This window comes from Zalophus californianus, chromosome 4 (genome assembly GCF_009762305.2).
Source record: "Zalophus californianus isolate mZalCal1 chromosome 4, mZalCal1.pri.v2, whole genome shotgun sequence".
NCBI classification, from domain to species: Eukaryota; Metazoa; Chordata; class Mammalia; order Carnivora; family Otariidae; genus Zalophus; species Zalophus californianus.
Genome location: NC_045598.1, coordinates 72,515,509 through 72,542,524, shown reverse-complemented (window position 1 = coordinate 72,542,524; position 27,016 = coordinate 72,515,509). Strand labels below are relative to the sequence as shown.

Below are 27,016 nucleotides of genomic sequence, written 5' to 3'. Positions count from 1 at the left end.
AAGCAAAATGGGTGAAGGGGAGTGAGAGATACAGGCTTCCAGTTATGGAATGAAGAAGTTACGGGAATAAAAGGCACGGCATAGAGAAAAGAGTCCGTGTTACTGGAATAAGTGCTGTCTGGGGACAGACGGGAGCTACTCTTGCGGTGAGCACAGCATAACGTACAGACGTGTTGCATCACTATGTTGGACACCTAAAAGGAATACAACATTGTGTGTCAACTATACTCAAATAAAAACATTTTATAAAAAGTAAAAAAAAAAAAATCACTGATTACGTATCACCAAAACAAATATAATAATGATGACAAAGTTCGAAATGTTGCAAGACTTACCAAAATATGACACTGAGACAAGATGGGAGTAAATGCTGTTGGCGCGGACAGACTCATTCAATGCAGGGTTGCCACAAAACTGCAATTTGTACCAAATGCAATACCTGCGAAACATAATAAAGCAAAGTACAGCCAAAGAAGGTATGCCCGTAGACTGGTGAGCAGTCCCCCACCCCTAACCCCCTGGGGCCAAAGACTATGGAACGAAGAGGAGCCTTGGTTCTAGGTGGACACTGCAAAGTGTATAGTAGTGGAATTTGTCTTCACCAGCCATCCTCATCTGGGCTTGTTCCTGAAAGAATTGTCCGTGTGTACAAACTGAAAGAACGCTTGAACTCAGGGAGCTTGCTTTGAGAGGCCCTCAGTTGAGCATAAGGAGGAAGAAATGGCTTATCATGCCATAGAGCTCTGATTTCCACCTCTGTCTGAGGGAGCAGTGAACCTGGTATGGGGGACTGTAGATAGCAATGAAGAAGGGGGTGGGTGAGGGGTTAACGAGAAGCACAAGTGTTCCTGTCACCATATGTTGTTGAGGTAGCGGGCCCCCAGGAGTTGTAGAGGTTAGGGAAAAAGCTCTATCATGTAACAGCTAAGACTTTGCATCATGAACAACTTTATTGCCTCCAATTACTTTAAATTAATTAAAATAGCATTCCCTACTCAATTCTGTAGAATGTTACATCAGAGGCCAATGGTGACCTTCCAGTTTCACCAATTTACAGCCCGCTACACCCCGGCAACACTGGCTGTGGCCACAGAGTTTCTGAGGCTGGAATAGGGGTGTGAGGTGGGTGGAGGGCCAAAGCTGTCCTGGAATGAGGCAGGAGGGAGGTCCCTCAATCCCTTCTGCCCCAGCACGTAGAAAGAAAATTGATCTGTGGACATTCAGTGTCCCTAGAGATGGCTAGAACTATGTAGGGACGGGGAATCCTCGACAAGGGAAGGCTCAGAGTCATTCTATTTCAGGGTGTTAAATGAATCATTTTGTGCTCATTTGTACTCCCAGGTTGATGAAAACTGCAATATAGCAGTCATGTTACATTTAATTCCTGAATCAGGGCTTTGGTGCTTGATGTTGTCTTTGGTGCCACGTCTTTGAGTGGCTTTCTGAGCACCAGTATATTTTTATCAGTGAATGGTCGATTTGAAGTCTTATCATGTTTCCTTTTTTTCTTTGGCTGCTAAAATCTGAGTCAGATTTGCCACTCAGGAATAGCTATTGAGCATAATCTATCACACATTTTTTTTTTTTACTATTTAATCATTTTTCCTTCCTTTTTTTAATTTAAAGATTTATTTTATTTATTCTAGAGAGAGAGAAAAAGAGAGAAAGCATGAGTGGGGGCAAGGGGCAGAGGGAGAGGGAGAGAAATCTCAAGCAGACTCCATGCTGAGCAGGAGCCGGTCGCAGGGTTTGATCCCAGGACCCTGAGATCATGACCTGAGCTGAAATGAAGAGTCAGATGCTCGACCGACCGAATGAGCCACCCAGGAGCCCCTACTTAATCATTTTTCTTTTGTATGTTACCTTTTCCCTATTATGTGGTATACATTCTCCTAGCCACCTAATCTTTTTGAAAGAAGGAAGAACGAGCATGCACAGAAATAGAAAGAAAGGTAGGATGAAAAAGAGGTAGAGGAGAAGAGACAGGAAGGAAAGTTAACCCATTTTACAGAGAACATTTACGTGGAGAAGTTAATGACATCAATAGCCCAATCTTGACTTGAGATGACTAATCCTAAATTTAACTTCAAGTATAGATCCAACCAGCAAAAAAAAAGCCATTCTCTAATAAATTATGGTTTTGTAAAATACAAATTAGTGATGAGCATCGTTTAAAGTGAACTAGAGGGGCACCTTGGTGGCTCAGTCGGTTAAGCGCCTGCCTTCGGCTCAGGTCATGTTCCCAGGGTCCTGGGATTGAGCCCCACATCGGGCTCCCTGCTCAGCAGAGAGTCTGCTTCTCCCTCTTCCTCTGCCTTTCCCCGCTGCTTGTGCTCTCTCCCTCTCTCAAATAAATAAAAATAAAATAAAATAAAATAAAAATGAACTAGAGTCAACTGGAAATAATGATGATGATCGATTCTGGAATTTATTCTCAAAGAAAAGTAGACATGCATTTTCTAGGATATTGATGTGCAAAAGGAGCAATGCTTCTCAGGGCAAACACACATATAATAGCACTAAGTCTGAATCATTAGTACATCTTTTATAGAAATTAGAATACTGGAAGCAGCTATGGGGATTGCTGAAACTCAGCTTCAGGTGTCTAGGAGTTAGGGGACACAGAATCCCTGTCCTTGAGCTCAGCTAGGTTAGCAAGTAATTGCAATCAAAGCAATAAATGCCATAGTTGAGTTACACGTAGATAGATAGATAAATAGATAATTAATTCTGCCTGAGGGAGTCCAGAATATCTTTGTAGAGGAGGGAGCCTTTGAGTTTGCTCTTAACAAATGAGGGTCTTCAGGCAGGCTGAACAGAGGAAACCACACAGAAGGCAAGCAGCCATCAGAGTACGTGGTTGCCAGGGACTACCTACTGCTGCTCGAGTTCCAGACAATGTCACTAGAACATGGGACTAGGCAGAAACACCTGCACTGAACCCTGGTGTGTCAGGCTTCCAAAAAGTTGCTTGCAATAATAGCCCATTTTCTTTGGCCTCATAATTATTTAATATCTGCTTTGTTCTCATAAACCTGAAGCCTCCTCTATAGGCTTCCTTCTTTACATCCCTCTTCAGTTCTCTTACTACTCACTTTTTTTTTTTTAGGTTTTATGGTTTTATTAACACAAATATGATGTGCACAACAAGCTGCCTCTTCATTTTCTTCGCTGCGCAGCCTGGCGTTGGGATTGGTGACTCTGATTGCCAGCTGGGCTGCTCTTTCCACAATAGCTTTGCGGTTCTTGGAGGAGACATTGTGAGAAATCTCTGCACAGTAAGATTTGTTGCACATCAGCAGCACTTCAAGCTCCTTAACGTTGTGGACTAGGAACTTCTGGAAGCCACTGGGCAACATGTGCTTTGTTTTCTTGTTGCTCCCGTAACCAATGTTGGGCATCAAGATCTGGCCCTTGAATCTTCTGCGCACCCCATTGTCAATGCCTCTGGGTTTCCGCCAGTTGCGCTTAATTTTGACATAGCGGTCTGACTGGTGCCGGATGAACTTCTTGGTCCTCTTTTTAATGATCTTGGGCTTCACCAGAGGTCTGAGGGCAGCCATGATGCCCAGTAACAGATGGCGGCCACCTCCACAGGCAGCGCCGAGGAAGACTCTTACTACTCACTTTTTATTGGCTGAGTAGCTCCCAGTTATAGTCAACAAACCAGAGGCTAATTTAAACTTCCTGGGGTTCATCCAAATGTGACGAGTTGGTTTCTGGGGCTTTGTCTGCTATGATTACTATAGCTGTTAACCCTGAGACATCTTTTGGAAATACTGCTGAGCAACTTTTATTTCTATCTTTTAAAGATTTTATTTATTTGACACAGAGAGAGACAGCAAGAGAGGGAACACAAGCAGGGGGAGTGGGAGAGGAGAAGCAGGTTTCCCGCTGAGCAGGGAGCCCGATGTGGGGCGCGATCCCAGGACCCTGGGATCATGACCTGAGCCAAAGGCAGATGCTTAATGACTGAGCCACTCAGGCGCCCCACTGCTAAGCAACTTTTAAGAGTTCAGATACATGTCTAAATAAATCTCTTTCATTAGAGATCAATTCTGATCTCCAGTTCTGGAGATGCTATTGGGACTTTGCTAATTGCCATTACCTTTATTGAGCTGAGCCTTCTGTGCCAGCTTCTCACAGCCAAGTGTGGGGTAGTTCAATTAGAAGGGGAGGTTTGGCATGGTTGGCCTGTCCAGCTCAGCATTTTAGAATAATATGATTACCACTTTGATACATGGCCATAAAAGCACAGTAGTTGAAATCTATTATACACCTTGTCTGGGCGTCTTATCTGGTTAGATACTTGAATACCTGAGTGTGGAAAAATCAGGCAGCTTTTTAAAGAACCAGATTTTGTAGGTTATAATAAGCTATACCAGGCAATATCCATTTATTTTTTTTTTATTTTTTTAAAGATTTTATTTATTTGACAGAGAGAGACACAGTGAGAGAGGGAGCACAAGCGGGGGGAGGGGGGTGGTGGGAGAGGAAGCAGGCTCTCCGCCGAGCAGGGAGCCCGATGCGGGGCTCGATACCAGGACCCTGGAATCATGACCTGGGCCGAAGGCAGATGCTTAACGACTGAGCCACCCAGGCACCCCAGGCAATATCCATTTATTATGACAGCTTCTAGGAAGATTTGGCAATGGCAGTGATATTTACTCCATAGAGGCTGGTAAGAGCAACTGCTCTAACACACTCAGCCAGAAATCCTAATAAATTATCTACTAAGTGCCAGCCACTTTGTACATAACATGGTAATAATCCTTTCAATCCTACAAGGGAGGTTTGTATTATTCTCATTCTAGAGTTGAGCAAACAAGGTCAAAGAGGTTGACGGACACAGAACCAGGAAACCAAGTGGGAGAGCCATGTTCTGCTTACCTTCCAAAGTTTCTATTTCCCCTCTGATGGCTATGCTCTCTAAAACCAAGAAACCTGCATCAGACTTATCACAAGATTCCAGTCTACTTAAGATTGTTCTACTGTTTCAGCAAAAGTCAGAAATGTGATTGTGCTTCTGGGAGACTGAACTAAAGCAAGGAGCAAGCTAGTACTACAAACATTCCCAAAGGATCACAAAACACCTAAGAGAAGGTAAAACAGTAAATGTCATGTTGGAATAACTTAAGACTGATCTTGTTTGAATTTTGTAAGGTCTTCTTATCTTCCCCTTGCACTTTATTTTTATTTATTTATTTATTTTTTAAAGATTTTATTCGAGAGAGAGAGAATGAGAGATAGAGAACACGAGAGGGAAGAGGGTCAGAGGGAGAAGCAGACTCCCTGCTGAGCAAGGAGCCCGATGTGGGACTCGATCCCAGGACTCCAGGATCATGACCTGAGCCAAAGGCAGCCGCTTAACCAACTGAGCCACCCAGGCGCCCGTCCCTTGCACTTTATTTTTAAACTGAAGGCCCTAAGAATGTGTACTTGGAAGCCCTTCAAAAGAAACAGTATTTTGTTTTAATATACTACTGATAAAAGTGTAAATTGGTAGGTTTTCTAGGGGGCAAAGTGGCAGTAACAAAAGCTTTTGAAAACTGGCATATCCTCTCCACTAGCAATTCCATTTCCAAGTATTCATCTTAAGGAAGTATTAAGAACACACAAAAGATTTAGCAACATGATGTTCTTTAAAGCAGTTTATTAGTGAAAAATTGGAAACCTAAAAATCAACAATAGTTTTAATAAAATGTTGGCACATATGATGGAATACCATGCAGCCATTAAAAAGATGTAGAAATATATTTGACACAGCAGGATAGTTATGGTATTGTCAAGTGAAAAAAAGTTACAAAACAGTATGTACAACTTGATTCCATTTAAAAAAATGTATAAATGCACAGAAGAGTTTGGAAGGCTATACACCTAAATAACAGTTCTCCCAGATGGTGGGATTATAGGTGATTTTTCTTTTAAACTAAATTTTCATTTTTTCCTTTTTACCAAGACATCTATGATTTGTATTATTAAAAAAGCATTAACAATTCTTAAAAAGTGTCCCGTGAAGTAGGAATGAAAGAGCTTAGCAAGCTGAGGCACAGGGATGTAAACGTTAGTCTGAAACCTCTTCCATGGTTTGTCAGGGTGCTTTGATGTCAGATTGTCACTGTGTTCAGTGGAAATGTGCATGGTCGTAGTGCGTACCCTTCTTCAGACTATGGGATCCATTCCCAAGAACCCTTCCACAGCAACCAAGTCCTGGCATTCCAAGTACTATTTCCCTTGCTTATGCTAAGCATACCCTTATTCCATCACACGCACTTGTAATACAGCCCAGCAAGGCGCCTCTACACTTGAGAGCAGTGCTGGGTGACAGTGAGGAAGGCAGGGAGATTTTCTCAAGTGATGTCGGATAGTCCCTGAAGGTGGAAGGCAAGTTTTTGTTGTTCTACTGAAGTGGTTCTCAAACTTGTAAAAACAGATGGCTGGGCCCTACCCACCCCTCCCCACTCCCCGCCTGGAGTTTAATTCAGTAGATCTTGGATAAAGCTTAGGAACTGCATTTAACCCCCTTTCATTTGACAAGTATTTATTGAGTACATACAATGTGCTAGGTCTTGTACTAAAAGTTGGCAACTTAATTGTGATAAAAGAATTATAGCCTCTACCTCAGCGAGCCTACATTCTAGACTGACAGATACATACTAATTGAATAAATTATAAAACTAATTATGACAGGGCTAGAATACAGTGAGGATCAGAAGACAGTTTTTGTCTTAAACTGTTTTTACAATGTTACGTGGAAGAACTGAGACTAGCTCTATAGCCTCTTCAGGACAAAAAATTCAGCACACGTAAAGGTAGAAAGTACTTGGAAATATGAATTAGCATTTGAAACAAGTCCCTAGGTGATGCTGATAATTGCCTATCCTGGGGTCTCATAGAGAACCACTGCCCTTGAATAGACTTTCTAATTAGGATAATGTAGGAGAAAGGGCACAACTCTCTCCTGCCCTTTTGAGGAGCCACTGTGTCATCCGGAGGAGGGGTTGAGGCAAAGCTAGCTAGCTATTATGGCTCCTTACTCATGCTTTAAGTGCTACATAGTCAGCAACAGATTTCAAAATTTCAAGCATTTGCGGGGTAGGGAAGAGATTTTTTGAGAAATCCAGTCAACACATGGAGGTAAGCTGGGCCTCTCTGGGTAAACAAAGCTGTTACTCCCTGTTCTGCGCTCTGTCATCTTTCCCAGTGTATCTCCGCAATGCCCTCCCACACCAGCCCCTCCATTCGCTTTCTGTCCCTTTGTTCTGGTGGAGAACGGCAGACTATGAGGATGGACTCTCACCCATGCGACCCTAGCCTCAGGTTTCTTAGTTCTCCTGTTACTCAGAATGAGGCACATTCCCACTTCTGGAACCTAACGTCCGACAATATGCATTTTTCTGACTAGCACCATAAAAAACAATTTAACACCATGACCTCTTAGGTTAGATTATTTTGAGAACAAATGTAGAGATAATCCAATCATTTTTGTCTGTAAAAGAGCCTACAATTATTTCCAAGTTTATTATTTCATTCATATGTGCATCCTTCACGTTACTATACTTTTAGGTATAGTAACAGGGGCACAGAGCTTATTTAAATAATTTTAAACTGCACCATGAATTATTAGCCTTCCCAAGCTTTTCTTCCACGCCTAAGAAACTTTATGGGCTTTTACCTGAGTAAAAATTAAAACCATGACTTCAAAAGTCAAAACCAAAATAAAAAACCCCACAAAAACCAAAACCAAATCCCCCTCCCCCCCCAACAAAACCCCTTTAAAATAAAAAAGCTACAAACATAAGAACAAGTCCACATATTATGGTGGATATGTGGTAGACAAAGGCACAAGAAGCATTTCAACCTTAACATTACTGAAGGCTACTGCACATTATTGGGTTATTAAAATCAACATTCATTTGATGGAAAACAGGAGGTTCTGATAAAAACTCATGCTGGCTGCAGTGAGGTTAAACCTAAATCTAGGTCTGATTTAAACGGGGTGGAGGACAGGATTGATGAGTAGAATGGAGCGTGGGTATAAAAGGTATCTCTGGTACACAGTCATAATAAACAAGGCCTACACTCTGGATTGGTCAGGAAGTTACAGGGGCTAACAAAGGGAACTGGTATTTACAGAATGTTTCTACTACGTGTCAAACCTTTACCTAAAAATGACTTACCATACAAGTTAACATTTGCTATAGAATCCTCACAGTAACCTTAAGGTGGCATAATTATTATCCCTATTTTACTAATACGGAAACAACAGTTTATACAATGGAGTCCAAGCTTAAAGAGCACAGGATGTGAGGAAGACTGGATTTGAACCCAGGGCCGTTTCACTCCAGTACCCGTACTTTTTCCCCCTTTACTACTCTACTTCCCATAAACCTAATTTATAGTTGCTGTTTGAGTTGACCTGGATTTTTTGTATTATCTTTTAAAACCTAAACCTGGATTCATGTCACATAAAAGATGGTACTCCAGGCTGCCTGTAGAACTTCCTTTCTGGGGAAATAAAAAGCTCACTCACTCACTTGGTGCTATAGCTAACCAGCTTGAACAGCTTTTGGGGTTAAGAGTATGGTGATTCACAGTGTGAATCAAAGTGTCTTTGTACAATTATAAAACTGCCGAGGAATGTGTCTCAGCACAGAAATAAGAGGGTAACAACTACTGTTAAAGTTTGGACTGTGAACTGAATTATTATCAACACGTTTACAAAGCTCTTAGGAGCTCTTAAACACATTTTAAAATACCATTTGTGTTAAGTGTTCATTTTTGAAAGTACCAAAAAATATTTCAATACATTAACATTTTCAGAAGAAATGAACTACACTTTTGCACTTCCTGTGTAAACCAGACTGAACTACTTTTAATTGTCAGAATATGCTACATTCTCTTGGCTCCAGGCCTGGCACGTAATTTTTCCCTCCGCCTGGAACACTTCCTCTCCAAACCATCTCCCACTCCCCAAATCCGAATTAGGTGACTCCCAAAGTTCCCAAACACAGTACCCTGTATTTCTTCTATCATGACATGGACTCTGTTATATGGCAACTGCTTATTTTTCTGTATTTTCCACTGGTCTTTAAGGTCTGCAGGTGGAAGGACTGTGCATCTTGGGGATACAGATAATATCCCCAGTTATCAGCATAGTGCCTGGCCCTCAACAATGAATGAATAATGAATGAATGAATGAATGAGAATGAATGCAGAAGTCCTAATATGGAAACAATCTGACTCACAGCAATGGTCCAAATAGCAATTTTCTGACTGCAAGTGTAGCACTAATAATTTCATGAGTGTGTTTCATAACCAGAGATCCTGATCAAGACAACCTAAGTTCATTAATAAATATTCAAAATTAGAGGCTTAGAGTAACCAAAGATGTATTCTGTTTGTACACAATATTCCTCTATGATGGGTGTAGTTGCACTAATCCATATTTTTGATAAGGATTTATTGTTCCGTAAGAAATTTTCTCTACTGAAGTATGTTCTTAACAGATCCAATTCTGATTATGCATTAAATTGTTCCAACTGAACAATCTTAAAAAAAAAACATTGTTTAGCAAATTGAACGTGTTCCAGATGTTTTAGAACCTTAGCTGAAAATATACCAGAGTAATATGGTAATGCTTTTCAAGGACTAGCTTTTCTTAAATTTAGAAGAAATCATTCAGTAGTGTTTAATAAAAACCCCAAAAGCCCCCAAAATAAACCACTGAGATATAGTATTGAAGTAATTCAATTTCTGTTGGAAAACAAGGTAAACATGGTATAACTGCATTTCTGTTTATGGAAACATTCAGAAATATTATTTCCACAAAAGAGGCTTATATCCTAGACCTCTTTTTAAACCAAAAGCTTAAAACAAATTTTAATTTTATTCTTTGGCTATTAATTATACCTAATAAATGAGTCACTGATATCAATTCACAATAAATTTATTTTACATAAAAGAAAAAGCTTGCCAATAATGAAAAATTCAGTAGAAAACAGTTCTTCTGCTTTAAGTTGGAGCTCAAAAGTAGAAGCTGCTTATTAGTGAAACCTCAGTAGAAAGAGAATTTTGTAAGAAAACATTCTTGGCATGAAAGCACTAACATAAATTCTGTAATGAAATATTCACCATGCAATTTTATTGGCAGAAAGGCTGGTTTCTGATGGCTGGTATTTTCTTTTCAGTCTCCTAAGAACATTAACATGGAAGATACTTAAACCTGCTTTATTTAGAGTTAATTGTATATAAATACTGGTGTCATGATGGGTAATCTTTCCATAGTCCACCTATTTAATTGAGCAGTTCTAAGTAGGTAATTGGCACTCTGCCCTTCTGATTTCCCCTTTCCCCCATTAGCCAGTCTGAATCCATTCCAACGACACTGAACACAGTGATCACCTACAAAATAAAATATTTCCAGTTATTAACTATGTTACAAAGTAAGCACATAGAATAATCAGATTTATAATCTGTTTATTCATTACTAAAGTTCTTTAAACATTATCATCAACTTTGCTAAAAGATAAAGGATTTTATTAGAGGCAGTTTTAGAAATCTAGTTACTTAGTTAAAAGCTTTAAATATTTCTGTGATATTCTATTTTGTTAAAGAGTAGTAAATTTTTCTTAAATAAAATGTTAATATAACCATCTTAAATATATGAAAGTATTCATGATAAACTATTTCCAAATAAGTAATGAGGAATTTACAATTTATTATACTAGAAGGTATGTCAATCTATGATACAGGTTTTCTTATACCCATATCTTACTCACCTCATCTGCTAGAAGTGATAATTCACTACTGTTTGCAGCATCATAATCATACAGAACCCTGGCCTTCCTACTGCCACTGCACTCCTTAAGGTCAATGAGGTTGGTAGGAGAGGCGATTACTAGGCCACTTGTTGAAGTCAAGGCAGAAGAACCAATCACATTTGATGAAGCAGATGGCACGGGTGCCACAGAAGTTTGATTGTTGTTACAATAATTGGATGGAAAACTGTTGAAAAGAAAACGGCCAATTATCTATTTCCAAGTGACTAGAGCTTCTGAATACCACCACTTGGTGGCAGTGTTTACTTTCTACCAACTTCCACTTTGGCTAAAGATTTACAGCCGTCAGTAATATTTTAATGACAGAGGTTGCTATCTAACTTATGCCTCTTGGGCCAGTTATACTATAGAAAATTCAGGTGTTTTACAAATATAAGTCCTTGAAAGTTCTTTTCAAAGCTGTCTTCACAATTATAAAGTTAAAAAAAAGTTTTTCCCTGAAAAAATGATTTATCCTTAAAACACTTCCAAAAAACCTTTACTAGTATGTTTTATTAATCTTTCCCTGACTTTAAGAGTTGTTAAATAAAATATCAATGAAAAACTACTTCTATATTAGATACTATCGCAAGAGTGACGTTTTCTCAAGTTAATTCTTTTGAGAAATATCTGAATAGCTAGCCAAACTTTTTTATAAAACTGATCCAATCACATTTTTCTATTTATTCAAATGACAAATATTTATGGAGTATCCATATGTCCAGAATCAGTACCATAAGCTGAAGATACTAAGATGAAACAGTATCATTCCTTTATGGACATAGAGACAGGTGAGGACATAGGCATTCAAAAAATATGTTTTGACTAGTAATTATCACAATGAAACCTCAATGGGAGAATAGGGCAAATTTCACAAGTTCATTCTGTCTTGTATTTTTTAGGGGTAAAAATAAAAGTTTTATTAGAAATTAGTAAAATCTCTGTGATTGGCGTGCTTATAAATATTTTAAAGATAATTAAAATTTTCAACTTATTTTAAAGCTACTGTTTCTCCAATACTAAGTGGAAAACAGCACAAACTGGCTGGCCTATATTCATTCTCATCCAACCATTTCTAAGGTTGAATATTTCCTATGAAAATTCGTATTTAAATCCTAGGCCTCATCTGGTAAGGTGAGTGAAATTCACCCCTCCATAAAATACAATTTCCTTCTTCTCTATATGACCACTGAGTCAGCCAGCAGCATAAATAGTAGTTAAATTCTAGCAATTCTCCCCTAACCTTTATACTCAGCTGATGAGTTGTTTCCTTCTGAACTGAGAAGAAAAAGAACAATCAGGAAGCATTTATGCTTTTGTGATCATCTCTTACTACAGATGAGCTGTCTGTCTACACTTCTATGGCTAATTTCTTCACCTCTGCTACAAAAATCTCACCTCCTTTTTCCTCTCAAAGATATCACACTAGCAAATCTTCCTTTTCTTTCCCATGTACTGTATCATTCTCATCAGTTTACAAATTTCTCCTATCTTAAAAAACAAAAATCTGCTAGACACACTTTCTCCTCTGGCTGTTGCTTCATTCTTCTGTTCCTCTTTACACTAGAACCTTTGAAAAGACTTATCTAAACTCACCATCACAGTCCCTCCTCTTCTGTTCTTTTACATTATAGACAAGCTTTTGCCTCCACTGTTCCACTAAAACCACTCTCGTGGAGGTCAGCAATGACTTCAGTATTCTAAATCCAATGGTCCATTAACATTCCTCATTTCACCTGACCGACCTAGAGATCAGAGTGGATCCTTTCCCTCCACTTTCCTCCATCTTCTTCACCTGACTTCCAGGCCACACTCTGTTTACATCTTACCTCACTGCTCATTCCATACCACTGCTTCCTTAAGCTGTGTTGGGAGTGCTTCAGGGCTCAGCCCTTAGCCCTCTTCTTTTCTCTACCTCTACTTACAGCCTTTCATCTGGTCTCAGATATAAATATCCTTGATAAGCTGACCACTCTCTAATTTCTACCTCTAATTTACCCCCCAAACTCCAGACCTCCATGTCCTACAACTGGGTATTCTCCACTTAGATATCTGGTAGACATTTCAAACTTCAAATGTCTAAAACTGGGCTTCTGGCATAAAACTGGGGTGATATACTACCCCAACCTGCCCCTATTGTGGCATTCCCTATTTTAATTAACTACAGCTCCATTCTTTCAGTTGTTCAGGCTAAACACCTGCAATAAATCTGGACTCCTCTAAGCCCCATATAAATGAAGTCTGTCAGCAAATCCTGTTGGTTCTACCTTTAAAATACACCCAGGGTTTAACCGCTTCTACCACAATCACCCTGATCCAAGCCACCATCATCTCCTGACTAGATTACTGGCTGAATTATTGCAGTCAGTTCTAAACAGGTCTGTTAGCCTCCACCCATGCTCCCTCACATTTACCTTGAACAGAGGAGCAAGAATGATCCTGTCAAAGGCTAATCGAATCATATCACTCCTCAGTGCAAAACCCTCCAAAGGCTCCTTATCTCTGAGTAAAGGCCAAAGCCCTCTGTGTCCCAGCTTCCTGTTTCCTCAGTTCACTTCCAGCCAAGCCCTCCTGTCGCCTGAACATCACAGCGATGTTCTGCGGCAGGGCTTTTCTACTTACTGTACACTCCTGGAGCATTGTCTCTCAGATGCCTGCCTACCTGCTTTGCTTCCTTTCATCTTTCAAATCTGTCTTCCCTAACTAGTGTAAACCTCTACTCCTAACCATGGTACTTCCCTGCTTATTTTTCTCCATAGCATTTATCACCTTCTAATATACTATGTAATTTACATATTGATTTTCTACTTCCCTCTGCCCCCAAATAGAATGTAGGTTCAATGAAGACAGGGATTTGGTCTGTTTTGTTTACACTGTATCCTTCATGCCTGGAATAGTACATTTTTAAAAATTAAAGCAAATATTTCTCTGATGGATAACAGGGTTTCTAATGACAAAAACCCCTAATTTCTAATTCAGGTTTTACTATAAAGTTAGGAACACCTTTCCTAGCATCTTTTCCTCAGTGAACTCAGTTTCTCAACTGTGACTAAATATATACATTTCTGAAGATTAAAAAAAAAAAAGCTCTCGTTCCCCACATATGTGTGGTTTTTAAAGTCTCTAATCATGGAATGTTACTTTCAAATTTACTAGTATAATTAGCCCTTGTTTACCAATGAGGTCTACCTATGTCAATTTTGGGGAATTAATGGTAAAAGGAAAAACAAAAAAAACCCAACCAAACAACAAAACCCTGAAAGACGATTTTCACCTTCTAAGAACTTTTACTGGTACATTTTAAAAACTACAGACTTTCTGCCACTGTAGCTTGATATATTAAAACCTTCTAATTATTTAAAAACAAAATACATTTACTAATCTTGTGACCAGTACTTCTGTTTCCTCATCTGTAAAATGTGGGTCCTACTAGGACCCTCACCGGTGTGAGGGCTATCACATTACATATGAGGTGTCTAGAGGAGTGCCTGTGGACAACTGGAGCCCTTCCTAAGGGACTGCTCTTACTCAGTTACTATTACTACTACCATCACTCTATTATAACCATTAACATTACAACCTGGTTCTACTCTTCAGAAATAGCTTCTGAATTAGTCTGGAATTGGATGATTTATCCAGTTCTGCATTTGAATATTTCTATATACTCTCTTAAAAAGCATAGCTTGTAACATTAAAGACCTAAAATTCCCCCCTATCATTGGTCCTTACCAGTAATCTAATTCTTTGAGGGCAGAGAGATAAGCTAGACTTTCTTCCCTAGAACAACAGTACCCATTTCACTCTGTAATGTTTGAGCTTATCCAAAAGTGCAATAACTAGGATTTTGTTTGAATGGCAGAGTTCCAAGCATTTGTGTGGCTTTAAGCAGAATACAAGTATGAACGGTAACAACAGCAATCCCTTTACTGCACTCCCAGAGTATCAGGACAAAGTGAAAAGGAAGTACTAAGGCTTCCTGGGCTTAAAATAGTTGTAATGATGTGGGGATAAAGTGGCATTCTGCTTTCAGATACTGAATACCATTAACAAAACTTCAAATATACAGAAGTATAAATCTTCTATACATCTTATTGGAATAACCAGTGGTATCAGGCTACAATTCATCTTTAAGATCTAAAATTGGTTTTGTGGATATGCCTAATTTTGTTTTAGGTCTACTTTTAAAGGATTAAATGCAGAAAAGAAGACCAAAGTGATTTTTAAAAAAACTTATTCCTTGAAAATAACTTCTCTTGATATTTCTTTCAACTCTTACATATCACTCCCTTGCTTTAATGGCTCTTCACTATATAAATCTCCAACTCCTTATCACTACTTACTTTACAGGGCATTGGTGACATGACCCTGTTTACTCTTGTAGCCATATCTACCATTCCATTCTTAAACACTATGTATGCTCCAACCAGAACAAACTACTATCAGTTCCCTGAACTGCCACTCTCTTTTCTCTGGCCTTTTCATATACGTGTTCTTCCTTTGGAATATTCATCCCTGCTCCTTTCTTCATCTAGATTATTCCCACTAAAATAATTTCATCTGTGAAACTTTGCCAGACCCACCTGAGTCACAGTTAGAGGTCCTTCACAGAAACCTGCACTTACTTCTACCTTTCCACTTACTACCTGGCCTATCTGCCAATGGCCTTTAATTCTACCTAAACTTTAAATACCTAGGTATTTCTATTTAGACCTAGCAGAGACATGTTTGTCCTATACATCATTTTATTTCTAGTGTCACCTTAGAATGTGAGCTCTATAAGGGTAAGCAATTTTGCCTGTTCTGTTTGCTGATACAATTCTAGAGTACAGAACAGTGCCTGGTATATGACAGGTATTCAATAAACATTTGATGAATGAATGACTGAGCTATGCACACTTTGTGCTATCAATACTTTTAAAGTATATTAAAATATTTTTAATAATTACGTTCTGGGCTTGAGGTCTTATAGACTATTCTAAAACTTTTTTTTTTAAACAGTGAACAAGTAATGAATACGTATAAATTAGCTTATCTCTGAGGGCAAATAAGTGTCAATGTAATCCTTCTCAACTAACTGGAAGGTATTTTAAGAGAGAAGTGAACTTCAAACACTTTTCTTTATATAGCACTAAAAAAGTGTTCACTTAAATTATGTTCTCATTAAGTTCTTGGGTGCTAGGAGAGCTCACAATGTTTTCGCTACCTCACGAGTTTGCAAATTACTTTCCTTAAAAAAAAATCTGATTTTAAGCAAGCTAATAAAAGCCTTTAATTCTTCTAATCTTCACCTCTATTATTAGTTCATATGCAAAAACCTGAATTTCCTCTCTTATCAAGAGTTTCAGGTGTGAAAAGGAAATTACAACCTTCCCAGTTGTTTCTGGAGGTCTAACATGTACTGGTAACACTGTGCATAGTAAGTCATCTGGGCTTCCACAAAGTCATTCAGACAGCGGAGATGATGGGCCTGTAAAGGAAAGTTACAGTTACTTCTTAGCTCTATATCTACTTAAAAGTGCTAAATTCCAAGGGGCAACAGACCACAACATGTACTCAGGAAGAATCACCAGTATCTAGCATTCTACTATAAGGCTTACCAAGGCTGACTTCGGTTAACAGTGTAAGAACAAACTATGTAGCCAACAAAAACCAACAAATGGCTTTGATGATGGTGGGAGATCTAGGTGATGAGGTGTAAACAAAAATTTAAAATATTTCTTCATATATCTTGGCAAGGGCTACAATTTAAATTTCCTTGATAAATGACTGAAAAAGTTTTGAAGGTCAATTTTCCCCCTCAAAGTGCCTTACGACCATCAAAGTCTTCTGTTTCAAATGAATTTCCAGTGAATGAACACTCACATGCGTACTGCTGATTCCCTCTAGCAGAAGTCTTGTAATCTCTGCTTGACGATCAAATTCACTTTGAGTTATTCTCAATTCCTGTTCAGACTTAAATTGGAACACAGTTTTAGGATTTTATTAGAGGACTTGGCCCATTTTATGTACATTTGTTAAGACAGTTTAAAAATCCCCCAAGTAAACCCCAAATGAGAAGCTGCCAAGTCCCTGATTCTGCTTTGTGTTTAAACTGTTCCCTGTTTTCTATACCTTAGCTTTTCTACATTACCCAATTCCTTACCAGTGCTTCACTCAAAAGAATCTATTAATGTCAAAGCTTAATGACATATACATAAAAGCCTAGAAACACTACTATGGGACAGTCAATATACTGTCATAACATTTTAAGAATATTGGTTTATATGTATAAAATAATATTTCAAAAAATTCTCCTGGGTAGCTCAGATGGTAAGCGTCTGCCTTCGGCTCAGGTCACGATCCCAGTGTGACCCCACGTTAGGCTCCTGGCACAGCGGGGAGGCTGCTTCTCCCTCTCCCTCTGCCTCTCCCTCTGCTCATGCTCTCTCTGTATCTGTCTCAAATAAATAAAATCCTTAAAAAAAATTGCTAAAAAAATTCTCAACTCTTTCTATAGCTACTTTACTTTGAAGTTAAAGACAGTCTTTAATCTCAAATGAACAAACTTCAGAGTGAAGCCATAGGATTTTAACCTCTTCTGTTTAGTTATCAAACATATTATTTGTTTCTAGGCACATAGTTCTTAGCTTCTTTCAAAGAACTTTCTTGCACAAATGACTTTTTTTTTTCCAGTTTTCTTTCCAAACTTTGCATTTCCAAACTTAAGCATCACTATTATATACAAGATATGCTAGGGTTTTTCTGCAAGTTATGGGGGACCTTTAATCAGTAGTGTGCTGGTAAACTGGCTGGGAGTGGGGTGAGTGAGTTCTAATGTGCTGATTTTCATGGTTCAAATACTCCACCCACAGCTCACTTCAAGCTACCAAGGTGAAGTCATGGACCTCAGAGCTGGAAAAAGGTGTATATAATAGCACACCACTACCACTAGCTTCAGCCCTCTGATATAGGGTCAGTGCTGGGACAAAAGAGTTCAGTAAAAAATTAACAGGACCTAAAAATAGTAAATACTGGCAAAAAAATCTTAAACCTTTAGCCAGAGTTGGTTGGTAGTAAGTGAGGAAGAGAAAAATAAAATCTCACAGCTCATGCAAAATAGTTAGCTTATCCCACACTAGTAATCATCATTGGTGATAATGCCATTAATGATGCTATCTTCTACTACCTCTCCAGAATAAATAGCCCCCCCATCCAAGTAATTAAAATATTTCCAAGACTGTAGTAAGTATAAAAATTAGGTCTAAACTTTTTCCTTGCACACCCCATCTCCCTCTCCTTCACTTTTTGGTGGCAACAGTTAACCTAGTGAACCAGTCAAAAAGGAAGTAGCAGCAAAATAGATCATCAGTTGCTTTAGTCATTCTCGTCCCACTGTCAACAGACCTGGCAGAGGTGATTAGAAGTGACTACTAGATTGGATTTATGGAAATAAGTTTGAATTACTCAATAATTCAAGAGTTAAAATTAAATTTTACTTGACTGAATTCAGAATGCATGGTGCTTTGATAACAGGGCTGAAGTAAGCTTCATCTAGAAGCTAGTACGAAGTAGAAAATCAAGGCGCAGGGGAAGAAAAGAATCAATGATCCTCCTAAGTAAAGTGTTAAGGAAAACCAATTACTTCAGTGTTACATTTGCATTATTTACTGTTCTGCTTGGTTGAATACAGAGAAGTTTTGATTAGAAGTAACCATAGTAAATCAAAAATAAATAAACTTTAAAAGTAAACAAGACTAGTTCCATGTGGGTCTCTATGAAAATACAATTTGATTTAATGGCCTTTAGGAGAAATGGCAGAAAAGCCTTCTACTTGGCAATATTTCTGTATAAGGTGTAAGCAAGGGAACTAGGTAACAGATTAAGTAACTGGGAAGTTTGAACATGAAGTGGAAAAAGTTTTAAAATGATATCAGAAAGTATAAGGGGTCAGTCATCCATGTTTGAGCAAAATATAATTACGAAGGCACCATATTACAAAGCCTAGGAAGTCATTCTTTGCACAATTTAGACTTTGTATTTAGAAAAGGTAAATGACAGGAAGTAAATGAATCTCACTTCCTGAACAAGTTTCAGTGTATGCCTGGGGTGGCTGTAGTCAAATCCCCCAAACCATCTCCACTTCTGACACACGTAATGACTATAATTAATCTGAGAGGCAGAGGTAACTGAAATAGGTTTGGCATAGTCAATTTACTAGGAAGAGAATGATCCATATTAGAAAGATAGATAAAAAGGGTGAATTTAAAGGGTTTTTATTCTGTCCTCCAGAAGACCTCATTTCCTGACTTAATTTTACAGTTAAGACATAAAGTTCTAGGGAAGAGACTTTCTCCTGCCAGAGTATATGACAACATAACTTGGGTTAGGGAAGCAAGAATTGTTCTAAGATGTAACTTGAAAAAAGGGCAAGAATTTGTTGATCTGTGATATCAGGTCTGGGTAACTGTAAACTAGAAATTTTAGTCAGGCTTTTGAGGCATTTGCTGTGACAATCTTGTTCTGTCACCTATTTTTTCTAGAGGCTTAAATCTTAAAATATTCGAGGAATATGAAGTTTTAAAATTATACATATTTTAAATTATAAAAATGGCATAAGTGAGAAGTACAGAAGAAAAAAAATCTTCCCAAATCCATTTTGATATATTCTTAAGTTTTACTTACACACACACACACACACACACACACACACACACACACAATGTAAATATTTGTTTCATGAGTTTCTTCCCATCATATCACATATTTCCCGAACTCACAGAGACTGCAGAATCAGAAATTTTTTGGTGTATCTGTATGCTAACCAGAGTGGAAGAGACCTTGGTTTTATCGTTCAACCTATATTCTCTTCCACGTTACTCTATCCTCTTCAAGCTAGAGGTTCAGGAAAAAAATCAGAGGCCAAGGGAGACCTGTAACTAAGCTGATAAATGGATTCCACAAAGGGGGATGAGAGTGGGCGTCAACAATTTCACACTGGATTTCCAATTCAAAGAATCAAAGCCCTCATAACTTATACATGGAACAGACTGTATAGGCAGCAATCCTACAAAGTCAGAAAATAAAAAGTTAACGTTTGAAAAAAAAAGGGGTGGTGCCTGGGTGGCTCAGTCGTTAAGCGTCTGCCTTTGGCTCAGGTCATGGTCCCGGGGTCCTGGGATCGAGCCCCACATTGGGCTACCTGCTTGCCGGGAGGCCTGCTTCTCCCTCCCCCACTCCCCCTGCTTGTGTTCCCTCTCTCGCTGTGTCTCTGTCAAATAAATAAATAAAATCTTTAAAAAAAAAAAAAGAAAAAAAGTCAGGGGCCACAATTACCACCTGCCCTCAATCTTCAGCACTGTCCTCCTCATCTGGAGGTCAAATTGTGGTAGGCCTGAACATGAGGAGTAAATAAAAAATGCTTCTGAAGACCTCAAACAGTGAAACAAATCTACAATAAAGTCATAATTTATTCCTTAAATTCTTGCTTGAATATTTTATTTCCCATCCTAGAAAAGATTAGGAATGGTAACATGGAAAGAGGGACTACTAGTAGCAGTCATATGGACAGCTTTTATTTATTTATTTATTTTTAAAAAGATTTTATTTATTTCACAGAGAGATAGCAAGAGCAGGAACACAAGCAGGGGGAGTGGGAGAAGGAGAGGCAGGCTTCCAGCTGAGTAGGAAGCCCGATGTGGGGCTCGATCCCAGGATCCTGGGATCATGACCTGAGCCGAAGGCAGACGCTTAACGACTGAGCCACCCAGGCGCCCCCATATGGACAGCTTTTAAAAGTGACAGTCTGACACTGAGGGAGTAGACAACATACTTGAAAAACAAACAACGGATCTAACTTACACAGTACAATAATGTACATTCATATCCTAACTGTAAGTAAAATTAAATATATGTTATCCTGTATTTAATGGAGCAGTAAAATACTATTTTACAAATAGTTTCAACTAAAGTGACAGAAGACTTAACTCTGGTTACTGGAGAGAACAAGCTTCAGCTATCTACAAAATTCATTTGTGTGACATATGATATATTCAATTACTGAATATACAAGACATGGTGTAAACTGTAGTTTACATAACTGTCATGTAAGTAAACCAAGTATTTAAACTGTCTTCTGGCAAGATTACTACTTAACATAACATTGTATCAGAATGTGTGCAAAGCACATCTCTGTAACATTGTTGCACTGCGTTATGGAGCTACTTCTAGCCAAACAGATCTGAGCTTTCTATGATAATTTTCATATTTTATAAGATATAGTAACAAAGACTATGGCTGCTGTCCAATAAATATTTAGTGAATAACAAATTGTTTCATAATTCTGTAGTTTAATAATTTACTTACTTTTGTCACTTCCTCTGCCCAAATCTAGCCAGCATTAAAAATTAGAGAAAAATATAGAGCATGAAAGAAAGTTGGAATTTAACATTTTCTACAACTTAGTATAGAAAAATGTAATTATTTTAATTCAAAGGGTATACTCTCCTTTTCCAGAATCACATTAACAGTTGTAACTAAATAAGTACAGCTTAATATACTATGAAAGTATGCCTTCATATGGATCAATACTATTAATTTTTGAATCTTATACTAATTTTATAAGTTACTAAGTAATAGTTTTCTAAAACTGGGAGTAAGTTGTAGTTCTCTCATCTGTAAAATGAAAGGTTTGGACTAAACAATTCCTAATTTCTCATTTAGGTCTAAAATTCTAGAATTTTAGGAAACTAAAATAAAGCAAGGATAAATAGATATTGATACAGCCACCGGTGGGGCACAATAAACTTGAGATGTAATGAATTTAAAATGACCAGAGTTAAACACATCTTATTGTAAGTAGATGACATCAGTAGCAAAACAGATGCCTAATAAGTGAAACAAAGTCTTGCTAATTGTTTAGGATATTCTTAACTAAATTAAAACCTATGATTTATATGTGAAGTTACCAATGACTGAAATAGTCTCACACATTTTCATTCACCTACAGATAGGACAATGGAAATAAATGAATGCATTCTCTTGCTATCTAAGGAAAGCCCTAATTTAGCCAGGGCTTCAATCATTATAGTAGTTTAGAACAACAAAAATGCATTTTAAATACTCCGTTCATAAACTTTCCCATTACATGAATTCCCCCCCCCCTTTTAGCTCAATGCTAATGGAATAAAGGCAGTCATTACCTGTGAATTTATTAACTGTACTGAAGATTCCATACTACTTCTATGGAAGTAATGTATCTAGGAATATGATGCCAAACACTACATCTATAAATTTTGATTGGCTAATGTTTATGAGTTTTTGGGCTATATTCAGATTTTATGAATTTCTATTTTGTTAAAAATTAAAAATTGCTAACATCTCAAAACTCAAGTCCTCAAATCAAGCTCAACATATATATTGGGTACTACAGAACAATTTTCATTTCTGATTCTTGCCCAAAGCTATCACTATTCTGTAACTTTCTGAAGTAAATTAGTACTGGATAGGGAAAGGGCCTGGCTACTACAGAAATATGGGGGGTGAGTGTGTCTTGGCATGAAACTGTGTAAGAAATTAATTCTATGTTGAGTTTGGGTGAAAATTAAGGTAAACATCAAAAGATACTGAAAAACAAAGTAAGCTTGTAAACTTTACACTTTTCTCTAAGTAAATTTTGTTAATTTTTTTTGCCAAAAGTGAAAATACAAAGTGCCAGTTAAATTAATGTCTTTTACTAGGTATAAAAGGCACCATATATTTATATATAAATTCATATTCTAAAATATGAATTTGGCATAGCTAATATATTTGGCAATTAGAATACAAAATTTCTATTCTTCAAGTTCCAATATTACTTCAGCTAGTATTCCCTGTATTTTTTGTTGGACTAATGAATTCAACGCTTTGACTACTTTTGACTTTTACAGCAGATAATAGCAAGAGAAGGCACTTTACTCAAGATGTAGAAAACACAGTAGGCCAACAAACCTTCAGCCATTTTACATGCAGGAAGTTGAGCATGTAAGAGAAATTTACCATATTGTTATCTCCTTCAAGGCGAGCTGAGTTTAGTTGCTTAAATGCATAGGTAAGAGACAAAGAACACATTATACCAATGAACACAGTGAAACAAGTTACTTCTTCACAATAAAGGACACACAAACAAGTATTAAGAGAGCTGATAAAATGGTTTTCTACTTAAAAAGAAATCTATGTTGTTCTATAGAATTTCACATAGTGGTGCCTATTCAACTTTTCCAAAAGATTCATTCAGATTTTTAAAAGACAAAAAACATGGTTGATGCTTGATTTTAAATTAGAATCATTTAGGAAAAACATCACTTTAAAAACTGCCAGTTACCTACAATTTTTATTAAATTTTCACCTATGAAAGCCCTTCTGCCTACCCACAACTTTCCTATTCAAAGATCATTTCTATTTTATGAATGTATGATGCCTTCAACCATGTTCTCTCTCAGTCATCCTCAGCCAGGTCTTGGCATACCCTGAAGAAGTATGAAAGGTGTGTCAATCCTTACATTTTTATTTTTATTTTTTATTTATTTTTTTTAAAGATTTATTTATTTATTTGAGAGAGAGAATGAGAGAGAGAGAGCACATGAGAAGGAGAGGGGCAGAGGGAGAAGCAGACTCCCCACCGAGCAGGGAGCCTGATGCGGGACTTGATCCCGGGACTCCAGGATCATGACCTGAGCCGAAAGCAGTTGCTTAACCAACTGAGCCACCCAGGCGCCCAATCCTTGTATTTTTAATAAGCTTTAAATTCTCGTATGTGTACATTAAGGTTAAGTTATATGATAGCGCTCAGTTTACAGATTAAAGATTTAGACATATGTGGAAATGCTTAAGTGGGCAGAGGGACATTCACAATACTGTGTTATTGAAGATGTATTTTCCACATTTGTATACCCAAAACTGAGGTCTAAACCTCTAAATATTAGAGAGTTTTGAAACTAGATGATTTTTTTCTTCCCATTAACAGAAGTCTGAAATAATTAAAAAAAAATTTATGTAAGACTAAAGCTGGGTTAATTTAAATGCAGAAATTTTATTTGTCTTTGCTTCTTTGACAAGTTTTATACTATTTTCAAAATTGTGTTTTTGTTCATTGTGAAACATTCAAGTAGGTTTTCTTTCTGTTCAACTGGTGTATTTTTGAGAAATGCCTTTGATGTTGCTTTACCATTTTTCAACCTAACTAATAAAATACAAGATAATAAAGTAGCAATATTGGATACAGGCATAAATATTTTACTGACTTGGCTAAGTCATCAAAAAGTTCAATCTAGTATACTAGATTGTGAACTGAGGGCAGTAGAGATTTTGCATTATTTATCTCTGAATTCCTCAGCAAAGCGCCTTGTACAAAATAAGCATTCAATAAATATAGACTTTAAAAAGAGGTAACAACAAGTAAATGAATTACCAAAAAAAAAAAAAAAAAAGTGCTGATATGCAGAGGTCCCAAACCTTACTTGTAGAGAAATAACTACTCACAAAACAATCCATGGAAATTTATAAAGTGAATTCAAAGAAATTCTGGGATTAGAGTAAACTAGGAACGAGGAAATGTGTCAAGAAAAAAAAGCAAACGCAAACTCCTAGTGGTTTCTACTTTTCTGTATTCTTCAAGTAAAACAGAAAAGAAATACAGGAAAAAAAAAAAACAAACCCACCAAAGATCACAGAATAATAGGCATGCCTTAAGGCTTTATGGAATAATAAACTAAGAGGACTTCTCCCTTCTAAAGTATTTCAGACTTACTGCTATAAAGTTTGAAGAAAAACGGGTTGGTTATCTAGGGGAAAAGAGCACAACTACAATCAGGGAATGTGAATTTCTACCTAAACTAATATTTTAAATATTTGGCTATAGTTAACTTCGTTTTATGCAATATATAAATTCTAGAAAAGCTGTGTATAAATGAAATTGTTCAATAAAATCATTTCTGTAATTTTTCATTTTTATTCTAAATGTAAATTCTCATGGAGAAAATCTGTCCTCAACAATACTCAGCACAGAAAAACTGTCAAGATCTTTTCTGGATATTATCAAAAGGAAACATCTTTCAAAATTTGTCTACTATTATATTTAGTTCTTACACATTTTAATAGCAATGGTAAAATAATTTAGAATAACCAAAGGACCTTATATGGTGTTAAATCTCTTAAGTTTTCTGGAACTTTTCCAGGTAAAAAAGATTATCATTATTCTGTAATAGTGCTTATGAAAGAAAGTTTTGTACTGACACTTGATGACAGTATTCTCATTCCACAATCATTATTGGGTGCATATAGGCATTTTGAATGAAGAGATTTTGACTTATTTCCAAATGATCCTTATTTATCTTAACATTTTTTTTTCCTGATTATGAAATTAGTATCTTAAAAATCAATTCAGGGGCGCCTGGGCGGCTCAGTTGTTAAGTGTCTGCCTTCAGCTCAGGTCATGATCCCAGGCTCCTGGGATTGAGCCCTGCATCGGGCTCCCTGCTCAGCAGGGAGTCTGCTTTTCCCTCTCCCACTCCCCCTGCTTGTGTTCCCTCTCTTGCTGTGTCTCTTTCTGTCAAAAAAATAAAATAAAATCTTAAAAAAAAAAATCAATTTATATTTTACCACGTAAATCTATTATTAGCAACTAGAAACTAATCCTAATTTAGAATCTCTTGTCACCTACAGTGTTCATTTTGAAGTTCTGATTCTGTGAAAAGCCTGTTTTGGGAAGTTAGGATGTTCTTGATGATGACATCATGATAAATCCTGAGGTGAAATAGCCAGAGAATTTGGATTTAATGTCTTGTCAAAGCAAGCTCTTCTCCAGCAGTAACTAATACAGACTCTCCAAAAGGGGAACTGTTTAGAAGAAAGTATTTCTAGAAAAAATTTATTCTGCTCATATAAAGCGTCCGGGTACTTTCACAAGACATCACTGTTTAATACCAATTTTACCAGTTTTAAATTTCACTATAAAACAAGTCTCAACCTCTTCTTTCCCCAAACAAGGGAGTCACAGTTGTCTTCCACCAGCACTGTGGCCTATGTTCCTTAAGGCAATGATTCTTGAGGATGACAGTGGTAGTGAGTTGGGAACAGAAGGCAGGGTGAATGTCATGCTTCTTGACAAAACATATCCCTTAGTATAAATTAAGAATTAACCTGTTAGCCTCCTCTAATAAATTCAGACTTGTTTATATTATACTGAGTAATGTCTTCCATCTTTGGAATGGAAATATAAAAAGTATAAATAATAGATTAAATAAGCTTATAAATAAAACCTTTTAAGAAACTTATAAATACATGTGTATGAATCATTAAATTACTATATTTAATATTTAACCAACTCCATTTAAAATGAAGACTATTCTGAGGTTTTTATGAAAAATATACCAGAACTTATGTATCCAAATGGGCTTCCTCCCCTTCAAAATAGTCACCTGGGCGTCCATGCTGCAACTGTTTGAATGGTTTTGGAATTATTCTTGGTGACGCCTTTAGTCAGTTTGACTAACATGTGGAAAAGGCGTCATTTTTAATTTTTAGGTCACACATCAGCAATCTCAAACTTGACTCATTCTCATCTTAATTACTATCTGTTTTTCTATTTCAAATATAATAAACCTATCTCCAAAAGGATATTTGCCATCATCACTGAGGATATTTAAAGAACATGACAGCTTTAGAAGCTCTTATAATTTTTATTTTTTAGCAACAGGTGTATCACTGAAACAATACTGCCTGTTGATATGACTACTTTGCACTGATTTGGATGCATTAAGTTCTGATAAGTTTGTTTAAACACAAAAACAATACCCTAAAGTCATATTCTACTCTAAGTAATAGACTGTAGCTTGCATGGTATAGGAGTAAAATATTTTACAAATTTTAAATTTATCAACCTAAGATTTTTTCTATGAAAAAAAAAAACACTACTTACTGAAGCTCTAGTTTCTGCAGCTTTTGCCTTTTTTAGTCTGGTTTTTGCAGCATCCAAATCCAGCCTTTTATTTTGTAATAGTTTCCTTTCTTTCTATAAAAATAGAAAAGAAAAAAAATAAAGGCTAATGATGCTAAAATCCAGTAAGAGCATACACATTTAAAGTATCATTCTCCATTAAATACATGAATCATCTGATAAACAAAGATCAATGATTAAAAATTGGCTATGAAGGAACACTTGACTCCTTTTTCTTACGGTTTTC

At 37.1% G+C, this 27,016-nt stretch overlaps 2 protein-coding genes across 5 annotated transcripts in view; both read right to left on the bottom strand.

Annotated features, from left to right (window-relative positions):
- Positions 1-392: 392 nt before the first annotated feature.
- LOC113926584 (60S ribosomal protein L32-like) lies at positions 393-3,608 on the bottom strand. The gene is made up of 2 exons (XM_035727052.1): positions 3,149-3,608; positions 393-439 (listed from the first exon to the last, which is right to left on the bottom strand). The coding sequence occupies exons 1-2, from the start codon at positions 3,561-3,563 to the stop codon at positions 393-395; spliced, it is 462 nt and encodes a 153-aa protein (XP_035582945.1). The 5' UTR covers positions 3,564-3,608.
- Positions 3,609-9,933: 6,325 nt separating this feature from the next.
- The window catches only part of SH3GLB1 (SH3 domain containing GRB2 like, endophilin B1), a 34,726-nt gene continuing 17,643 nt past the window's right edge, over positions 9,934-27,016 (bottom strand). Inside the window, exons 5-11 of one of the 4 annotated variants that reach the window (XM_027597962.2) lie at positions 26,752-26,844; positions 22,785-22,871; positions 21,162-21,185; positions 16,683-16,772; positions 16,187-16,287; positions 10,782-11,007; positions 9,934-10,404 (exon numbers count right to left, since the gene is read on the bottom strand). In XM_027597962.2, the coding sequence (XP_027453763.1) occupies positions 10,297-10,404; positions 10,782-11,007; positions 16,187-16,287; positions 16,683-16,772; positions 21,162-21,185; positions 22,785-22,871; positions 26,752-26,844 (729 nt within the window). In that variant the 3' untranslated portion in view covers positions 9,934-10,296. The remainder of the gene's footprint in view (positions 10,405-10,781; positions 11,008-16,186; positions 16,288-16,682; positions 16,773-21,161; positions 21,186-22,784; positions 22,872-26,751; positions 26,845-27,016) is intronic. The other 3 variants (XM_027597973.2, XM_027597981.2, XM_027597991.2) reach the window with 3 other exon arrangements.